This window comes from Mus caroli, chromosome 3 (genome assembly GCF_900094665.2).
Source record: "Mus caroli chromosome 3, CAROLI_EIJ_v1.1, whole genome shotgun sequence".
Classification (NCBI taxonomy): domain Eukaryota; kingdom Metazoa; phylum Chordata; class Mammalia; order Rodentia; family Muridae; genus Mus; species Mus caroli.
The window spans coordinates 72,153,224-72,163,549 of record NC_034572.1 but is presented as its reverse complement, the minus strand read 5'-3'; the positions used below and the strand labels follow the sequence as shown (position 1 = coordinate 72,163,549).

At 44.0% G+C, this 10,326-nt stretch overlaps 1 protein-coding gene across 2 annotated transcripts in view; it reads right to left on the bottom strand.

Moving 5' to 3' along the window:
- The window catches only part of C3H4orf45 (chromosome 3 C4orf45 homolog), a 121,045-nt gene that overhangs the window by 55,873 nt on the left and 54,846 nt on the right, over positions 1–10,326 (bottom strand). For both annotated transcript variants that reach the window (XM_021157841.2, XM_021157840.2), the window contains exon 2: positions 1,650–1,882. In XM_021157841.2, coding sequence (XP_021013500.1) covers positions 1,650–1,882 — 233 coding nt within the window. The remainder of the gene's footprint in view (positions 1–1,649; positions 1,883–10,326) is intronic.

Sequence of the window (10,326 nt, the reverse complement as noted above, 5' to 3'; positions counted from 1 at the left end):
AAGAAGAAGAAGAAGAAGAAGAAGAAGAAGAAGAAGAAGAAAGAAGGAGGCGGAGAAGAAGAGAAGAAGAAGAAGAAAGAAGGAGGCGGAGAAGAAGAGAAGAAGAAGAAGAAGAAGAAGAAGAAGAAGAAGAAGAAGAAGAAGAAGAAGAAGAAGAAGAAGAAGAAGAAGAAGAAGAAGAAGCAGCTATCTAACACTGTTGGTTTTTTGTTTTTTTTTGTTTTTTTTTTTTGTTTTGTTTTTTGCTTGTCAAGACAGGGTTTCTCTGTGTAGTCTTGGCTGTCCTGGAACTCACTTTGTAGACCAGGCTGGCCTGGAACTCAGAAATCCGCCTGCCTCTGCCTCCCAAGGGCTGGGATTAAAAGTGTGTGCCACCACGCCCAGCACTTATCTAACTCTGTTATGAGACAGGAATTGCTGTTAAGATGGCAGAACTTATACAGAAATCTTCATGGCTTAAAGTTTCTGCTAAGCAAGACCAGTTTAGTGGAACACACAAACACACACACACACAAAGCACACAGGCACACCCCACACATACACGATACATGCACACACACACCACACATGCATACACACACAACCCCTACACAACACATATATACCACACATGCATATACACCAACACATCATACAAATACCACACATGCACAAACACTGACACAACACACATATACCACACATGCACACACACAATCGTCCCCGTATAACACATATACACCATACATGTATACACATACACACACACACACACTCCACTACCACCACTCCCCCCACACACCTCATGTGCACACCACACATGCACACACAACAAATTTCAAAAAACAATGTGAAGAAATCTGGAAATCCTGCCATTGTGTAATATGACATCAGTGTATGGAAGATGCTAAAGCTGTCTGTAACTACATTTAAATTCTCAGACACTGCTTCTAAAATCACTTCCACTTCTTTCTGTTTTCCAGATGAGTGTGTGGGCACCTGTCGTGGTCCACACAAAACAAGGATTCGAGTCCTGTTCACACACACTGCATGCTCAGCACAGTGACATTCAAGATCTGATAACTGTTTTGTTTTGTTTCTGCTTTGCAGAATGAAACTCAGCACCGCCTTCTTCCCACAGCCCACTCACAGAGCAGGGCAAGCACAGGGTATATGTGCAAATGCCCCTGCACTCACATAACACTGGTACATCCCTACCCCAGCACAGAGCTTCATTCTCTTTTTTTAAGATTTGTATATTTGTTTATTTATTTATTTATTTAATGTATGTGAATACACTGTAGCTGTCTTCAGACACACCCGAAGAAGGCATCAGATCTCATTACAGATGGTTGTGAGCCACCATGTGGTTGCTGGGATTTGAACTCAGGACCTCTGGCAGAGCAGTCAGTGTGCTCTTTCCCACTGAGCCATCTCTCCAGCCCAGAAAGCTATACTTTCTTTCTACCTCTCCTCTGGTCTATTAAAATGGCTAAAAGGGCACGCTGCTGGTAAGTTTGTTAATCCCCAGCGCTTACCTTCCTGAAAATCTTAAATGTCACTTCTTCTCAGTGTGACCGAGGACCTGGCACTGTCTATGATGCAAACTCACAATGAATTCAAATCAGAACACAAGGAGCCGACAGAGAGCATGAAGCTAAGAGCGGTACCTGGATATGAAAGCCACTTTCCACTCTTGATCTGTTGAAGAAACTGTACTGTGGTATCCCCCAACCAATTCCACAAGTGTACTCGTGTTTATATTTTGCTGGCAGGCTTCTGTTTGAAGCAGGCCTCCATAAATATCTGAGATCTCCAGTTTTCTCTAATGCTGGACGCTTTTCTCCTATATAGGCGGTATGCTGGTGAACTTTAGGCAAGTGGTCTTTTATGTAGTCTGGACCTTAAGGAGACAGAAAGAAAAGCATGTTTAAAACCTCTACATAATGTTTCTCCCCACGCTTCCCTTCCCCCGTTCTCTGTGCACGCTCGTGGGTACGTGAGTGGTCTCAGGTATCTCAGCCCAGTTTATGAGGTCCTGGGGATCGAACCCCTTCACATTCTTTTCTAAAACGCCTTTATTTCAACTGGGATATCAACAATATGGCAGTTGTTCATGTTCCTAGGTGTGACTGATTATAAGCTCTTTACAGGTTAATTCGATGAATCCCTATTAGCAGCTGTAGAAGACAGACGGTAACCCCTCATCCCAGTTTAAGATTGAGGAAAAAAGGAGGCATATATAAAGCTTGGTTCTTTGTTCAGAATCTAAACAAGGAAGGGCTCCACACTGACCAAACTGCCTTCTAAGCTGGGCTCTTGATGGCCCCACTAAACTGCTTTGGTTGTAAGTAGTTTTAGATAGACACATTTCAATTCTAAAATCCCTCATCCATGCCACATTGGCAAGGGCTAGCCTTCAGACACTGGGGTGTTTGCTCTAGATAGGGCTCCTTAAACCAGAGTTCAAGCCCCCCCCCCAATATGTTTTAGAAACAATTGGAAAATTGAGAACATAACTTGATAGGACAGTTATATCGGACATGATGACTCTGGGCAGGGGCAGTTAACAGTAGTATTTTAAATGTAAAACAATAAAACCAATCAGCGAAATGAGAAACACACACACACACACACACACACACACACACACACACACACACACACAAAATCCCAGGTCCAGGTAAAGACCATTCAGGTCTGCACTTGGAAGCCGGTGATGTGAAAGTCTCAAAGGAAGAGGCATCTTTCTGGAAGGATGCCACAGGTCGCAGAAGAACAGGGAGCTGCCGTGCCTGGGAAGGAGCTTTAAAGTTTCAGAGCCATAACGAATGTAAGGTAATCCCAGCACTTGAGAGGCAGAGGCAGGTGGATTTCTGAGTTCGAGGCCAGCCTGGTCTACAAAGTGAGTGCCAGGACAGCCAGGGCTATACAGTGAAACCCTGTCTCGAAAGAAAATTAAAAAAAAAAAAAAAAGATTAGGGATGGATTTGGAGACACAAAGAACGTCATTTCTGTTAGGGCAACAACAGTTAACACTGCAGCTGAAGGCTGTGGCTCTGCTCATCCAAAGCGTGATTTTGCAGAGGATGACAAAGCTAAGGCTTTGGGTCCGGTGCCCCTGGAACTGTGGGTTGAGTGTGTAACACACCTCGCACCCCCCAGCCCCCCCCCCCCAGGGGCTCCAGTGTTAAAGACTTGGTCCTCAGGTAGTGAGGCTGTTTTGGAAGACTCTGGGACTTTCTGGAGATGGAGGCTCGCTGGAGGAAGTGGTTGAAGTTTTAGAGCCCTACCCCGCTTGCTATCTACCGTTTGGACTGCGGAGGACACACTTTAACCGGTTTGGGCAGCCGTGCTTCCCCTGCCAAGGTGGGTGGTGTCCCTTCTTAAACTTAACTTAGGGAAACCCCTCCTCCCTTAAGTTGTTTTTATCAAGGCCTCCCGTCACAGCAACGAGAAACAATAACCAACGCAAGGACTACAGGGCTTAGGCGTCTCTGGAGGAGTTCCCATGCCCTTCAAGGTCTGAAGAGAACTCTCCAGAACCAAGTTTGGCATCGTCATCGCCATAACTCCCCATGAGGCACGCATACTCACCTGGGGTGGAATTAATTTCCCCAGTGACCACGGTGCACCCTCAATCTTATCTGCTTTGGGATTTCACTGGTAAAATATAGACCTGCCATCTTCATCTGACAGCTGCTGAGGTCTCCTCTCTGTAATTGTCACCGGAAGCATTTAGCCATCTCTGAAGAGGGTCAAATACTGAAGAACGGAGTCGCCTTCTGAATTGCAGACCCATCTCTCCTAAATGTTTTATTAAATGCTGCTCCCAGGACTGGACTATGAAGGTGTGCTGCGCCAGGCCAAGTGCACATGGGAACAGGGCCCGCAACATTTATCTTGCAGACAGTCCACAAAAGCAGACTTGGTGATCTGGATAGCTCAAGGCAAGCAAACATGCTTCTAATTATAGAATCAGAGTTGGGTTTTGTTTGTTTGTTTTTGTTGTTTGTTTTATAGAGGTCATTTTCATCCATCCCACAGCTGCTGAGAGATTTAGGGAAATAATAAATAGCCATGAGTTTCAGTTATGGTAAAAAAATAAATAAATAAAAATTAAAAAGTGGGGCTTCAGGTATAGCTGAGTGGAAGAGCACTTGCTTAGCATAGACAAGACCCAGGGTTCATTCCCTGCACCATAAGAGAAAGGACTGAGGTTGTGAGATTTTTGTTTAGCTTGGTTTGCTTGGGCTTCTGGTGCTTGAGATGGAACCCAGCCCTACTCTTGCTACCACAAAGCCACACCCAGTTGAGAATACACCATTGAGTTAAAACTGCAGTAGGTAGAAATCCTGGCTTTGTCCAGAGCTGGTAGTGTGAGCCAGGCAAAGTTACCCGTCGGTGCAATCTCAGGCTTCACTGTATCTGTAGTGTTGCCCCCTCTCAGAAAGAGAGGGAGGGTGAGTCTTAACACGGTGTGTAGCTGAGATTCTGGTTCATATGCCCCTAATACTCTGTCTGATTTGTGAACCTTTTAGCTTGAGTCTCTGTCTTACCTATTGCAGTTCTTTATTTGTATCTTGGGAACTGGTGGAATTACCAATGAGTGTGTGTGTGTGTGTGTGTGTGTGTGTGTGTGTGTGTGTGTGTGTGTGATTTTTCTTATTCTGGATGAATTTCAAATCCTTCCAAACTCTTTGAGATGAAAGGTCATCAAAGTAAAGGCCTCAAAAGAAATTGTTTTGCTTTCTCTGCCCATTAAAACCCATTTCTTCAACTCAATTCTGTCCTTGTAGGCCAAAAGCAGCCATGGGGAAACAGGTAAACAATAGCTATTCATATGTTCCAATAAATTATTATGAGAGGGACTGGGAAGGAGCCCAGATGGTAGAGCGCTTGTCTATTGTGCATGCAGTACTGGGTTCCACACTCAGCATTGCAAAACCTGGGTGTGATGGAAAATAAACATAAAATCCCAGGTACCAGAGGTGGAGCCAGGAGGAGGAGTTCAAAGCCATCCTTGGCTACATAGGGAATTGGAGGTTAGCTTGGCCACTTGAAAAAGACCTGTAACAACACACACACACACACACACACACACACACACACACATATACACACACACACACAGACTCACACATAAATCATGCACTGGTGCACACACACACACACTTCATGATGCTCCCAGTTTTCGAAGTAGAAACATTGGGAGGTGAGCTAAGCTCTGCAGTGCACAACTTGTTCATCCATCCATTCCGAATGGATGCTGGAGATGTTGGTCAGAACAGCAATGCAGAAAAAAAAAATCGCTAAAGTAAAAGCAACCTGGCTGGCTCTGGATTCTCACCATGACAGTATTGTACTAAGAAACACCCTTCAGCAACACGCCCAGTACACTCGCAGGGAGGCTTTGCACCTCACAAGTTGCCCATTCTGCCCACAAGCAAGTGAAATAGGAACAACTGAAGCTAGTCCCCAGTAGCAAAGTCACAGAGCTAATGACAAGACCATCCCTTCCAGGACCTCTTACCCGGAGAGTCCAATCAAAACCCACTCACCCAACCCAAATTCCAGGGACAGGTCAACACAGGAAAGGTTGGAAGAAGAATCAAAAGGAAATACTCTTATTTTCTTTTATTCCTTTTTAACTTCCATGTTTTAGTACATTTGAATCTATTCTGAATTATACCTGTGGTGCTGTATTTATATTGTATTATTTGTTTTAATTTTATCTCTGTGTGTGTGTGCCAGTCATGTGCAGGTGCCATCCATGTCCAGGTTCTCATGGGGTCCAGAAGAGGGTGTTGGATCTCTTGGAGTTACAGGGATGGGTGCTGGGAGCCAAACTCAGGGCTTCTGGGAGACTAGCACACAGCCTTAACCATGGAGCCAGCCCTACTCTTGTTTCCTTAAAAAAAGGAAAAAAAAATGTGTCTTTACAGTGTCTAATTTCTCTTGTGACACACAGTCAGAGGTAAGTTAAGAGGATTGTTTCAGTGTTTCCTAAATCATTATTATGATTTTGAGTTTTTTCTCAATGAACACTTATTTATAGTACACCGGCCCACCTTACATTCCAACAGCATATTGTTGTTGTTGGTGGTGGTGGTTTTTAATGAATCTTAAATTCATTTAGGACCTTTACTTTTTGAAGATCACAGTTTTTTTTTCTTTTTCTTTTCTTAAGTTTTATTTATTTCTATTGCATATGTCTGAGAGTCTTACCTGCACGTATGTGTGCACATGACGTGCATGCCTGATGCTCTGGGGGGTGGGGGTGGGGCGGGCCAGAAGAAAGATGCCCTGGCATTACAGATGTGGTTGTGAATCATCACGTGGGTTCCTGGAACTGAACCCAGGTCTTCTGTAAGGGCAATAAGCAGTCTTAGCTGCTGAGCCATTTCTCCAGTAACCAGAAGAAAGCTTGAGGTCTTTTTTATTTGTTTGTTTTTGACTTTTGTTTTCTACAAAAAGCATGCTCAGTGCTTTTTGGTGAAACATTCATTTTTCCTTCTGATTTCACCAACTTCCTAAGGAAAATCAACATGACTGTGGTCAAACTTTATCAGATTAAGCTGTGGTAAAAAGCATGTGGCATGCAGAAATTGAAATCAATTAATTTGGGTGCCATTTATACCCTAGGCTAGATTAAAAGCCATGGGATCTAAAATTTTTTAGGGTACCAAGATTATAGTTGTATATAAATTTAATTGGCTATGACATGTTATTTTATTTTTTTCACAACCATTTAAAAGAAAACAAAACAGTTCTTGACGTCTTGGTAAGTTTTGGCTCTGGGTTGGTAAAGGAAGAGTGCCAGGTTATATAAAAATAGGCACCGTTCCAGAGGGAGACAGGAGCTTTGGAAATCCCTGAAAGGAGGTAACAGAACAGCTGGAAATTGCAAAGAAACAGAAGGATGATGTGCAGAAGAGAAGGTGGCCCTGGTGGCCCTGGTGGCCCTGGGTGCCAGGCATGGCGAGGGAGGCAAAGCTTATGCAAAAGATAAGCCACAGATCCATCGAAGTCTGTCAGTCCTATGCAAGGGACAAACTCATGGCTTCCCCCAGCCTCAATTCTATTGAGAAATTTTCAGAAACAGTGACCTCCCCTTTTGGATGGGTCACCAGCAGAGACGTTCCAGAGACTCAGATGGTTCCTTTAGAAGGAACCTGAACTACCATGAAAACCTGAGAGAGCAGGGACCAGTCAGAGAGGCAGGATCTGAGGAGGCAGTCCTGAGGTAGCAGTTCTACCAGGTGAGGAAAACCCAATGCTGCCAAGTTCCAAAGTGTAGGCGGCAGGAAGCTTGCAGCAGACCCTGAAATGCATAGGGATAGGTAGCCCTTCCCTTCCTTGGTAGCCTGGGGTAGATGTCATTAACCGAGAATCACTGTTCTGTTTGATAACCCCTGACCCTGAGGTCAGCCAGTGGGCAACCTCTGCAGCCTCCTGTCTGCGTCACTGTACTCCAGTCTGACAACTGCTGATCTACCAGTCTTGCCTTGTTGTGGTGGCTGCTTTCCTTCCCTTGCAACCCATTTGGGAGATGGGTTCTTGCGGGAACATTCACTACCCTAGAGGCCTCCACTGAAAGTCTCTGGAGGGTGGGAGAACCTGCTTAGCCCAAGACATAACTGGTCAGCAGGGCTCCTGATACACAAAGAAGGGTGACCATCAAGTGAAGACAGCTCTGACAGATTGTCCTGTACAGGCTCAGCATAAACCATAGGGAAGACGGACGCCGTCAGTTCAACTGACTGACACCCACACACTTGCAAGTTTCTAATTTTCAAGGACACATGGAAAAAAAAAACATTTTTTAGCACTGCATCTATTTGTTTTTCTTTTTTTTTCTTTTCTTTTTTTTTTTTTTTTGCCCCTTCTGATGTCCTTTTTTCCCCTTTGCTATATTTCAGAAGTATTTTGTTTTCTTTTGCTTTGTTTTGTTTTCAGACAGGGTTTCTCTGTGTAACAGAACCCTGTTAGCCTTGAACTCACAGAGGCTTTTGCATCCCAAGTGCTGGGACTAAAGACGTGTGTCACCACACTCAGATAAGAAGTACTTTACTTTTTTATTGTTTTAAAAAAGCAATTTTATAATCCCAGCACTTGGGAGGCAGAGGCAGGTGGATTTCTGAGTTCGAGGCCAGCCTGGTCTACAGAATGAGTTCCAGGACAGCCAGGGCTACACAGAGAAACTCTGTCTCGATAAACCAAAAAAAAAAAAAAAAAAAAAAAAAAAAAAAAAAAAAGCAATTTTAATCTCAGCACTCAGGAGGCAGAAGCAGGTGGCTCTCTGTGAGTTCGAGGCCAGCCTGGTCTACAAAGCAAGTTCCAGGACAGCCAGGGCTGTTACACAGAGAAACCTTGTCTTAAACTACTCTCCCTTCTTCCCCCCAAAAGAAAGAAAAATGATACTGGGGAATGTTGGCCCCTTGACGTTCTTTGCTTCTGAGCAGCAAGATGTGAGCGTCCTGCCCTAGTACATATCCCCATCGTGAATCTACTGTGCCACAACAGGATTGAAGCTTCTTGGACTAGGGCTTCTCTGAACCAAAATGATGTTTCTCTCCGTCTCTCTCCTTCCTGCCTGTCCCATTCTCATCTCACTATATGACCCAGGCTGACTTTGAACTCACGACCCTCCTTTCTCAGCCTCTGAAGTACTATTTCCTTTTCTCTCTTTAAGTTCATTTGTCTTGAGGACTTGTTAGAGCAGCAGGAGCCTGATTAATGCTGCTTTCTTTTCTGTAAAAAGTCTCCAATCTTCCAAAGTCCAAGTTGGATTCACCAGACAGCCTTCCTGTGTAAGCTTCTGAAAATAACAGCTATGTCTTATTTGTCTCGGTTCATTTCTTCCCATTTAGGTCAGACTCTCGCTATGTATCCAGGCTGGCTTCAGATTCTTGGGTTCACGTGATCTTGTAGCCTCAGCCTCTTGACCAACTGGGACCATAGGCAGGTTACCATGGCTTAGCTGTGTCGCTGGTCATTCTTAATGGTCAGCACAGAGCTTTGCATTCCATTGAGACTGAAGACAAATGTCACAAGAAAAATAAGCACTTCTTTCAATGCAGGATGAATAATCTAATTTCAAGAACGGCCTTAAATTTTCCTATTCTGATAAGGCACTGAAGGATAAAGTCAAAAGAATGTTTTTTTTTTTAAATTACATGCATTCATGTATCCTTATATTTATAATCAGCTTTTGTTAGATATCATTAATACATTGTAAAATTCACCCTTTAAAAATACATAACTTTCTTTTTCTCCCCCCCTTCCGTTTGAGACAGGGTCTGATTATGTAGTCCTGGAACTCCTATGCAAACCAGGCTGATCTTGAATGCTTGGGATTGCCTGCCTCTGCCTCCCAAGTGCTGGGTTTAAAGGCATGGTCCTCCATACCTGGTTCACATAGCTTTAGATATTCCAATTGTGTTCTGAAATGTATGAAAGCAAGCTATATGCAATGAATCTCATTTAGTATGGTTGGATTAGTAATACAAGCACTGTCAGCTTATGTGCACTCTTAAAATGCCACTTCGCCAAGTAACTTTCAGACCGACAGTGGTGGTACATGCCTTCCAGAGAGGCTGCCCACACCCATCTCAAACTCGGCTAACTAAGTAACTAACCAACGGCTGGCTAGATGCCACAAGTTTATTTGGAAAGGATTACAATCTTTAGATATTCTACAACTTTTTATTTTTTTAAAATATGTACCACAGGATTTCTATAACTCTTGGTCTATGATTATCCAGTGGAGTGAACTGCTCCATCAAGGAGCTGCAGTAACAGTTTGGAGCTGTTACAAGTGAGTCAGAGATGCTGCTGTGGCCCAATGGGTAGACCAAGAGTCAGTAAGATGTGCTACGATGCACGGGAAGTTGTCCTCGAGCAGAATCAGGTCGCTCCAAGTGGCAACAGGCATGGCTGAGAACCCCTCCTTGAAACTCTCGAGGCAACACAAGGTGCTATTCGAGGAGAGCATGGTTAGGTAGAGATACTTCTACCACAACTGGTTGTAGGTTGTGCTTTTTCAAAGCAAGAAGACAGGGTGGTGTAGCATTGCATAGGCTCTGGAGTCAGAAAGACCTAGAATGCAATCCAACCAGTTCTAACAAGTCAGAGCTTGGGTTGTTAACTGTAGAATCAACACCTGTACATGTGTAGAGATAAGCCCTTATCTAAGCTGAAGCAGGCTTTGACTTTAAACCTCACCACTGGGGAGAAAAAGCATCATATCCATGCCCACATGAACACTTTCTCTCTCTCTCTCTCTCTCTCTCTCTCTCTCTCTCTCTCTCTCTCTCTCTCTCTCTCACACACACACACACACAC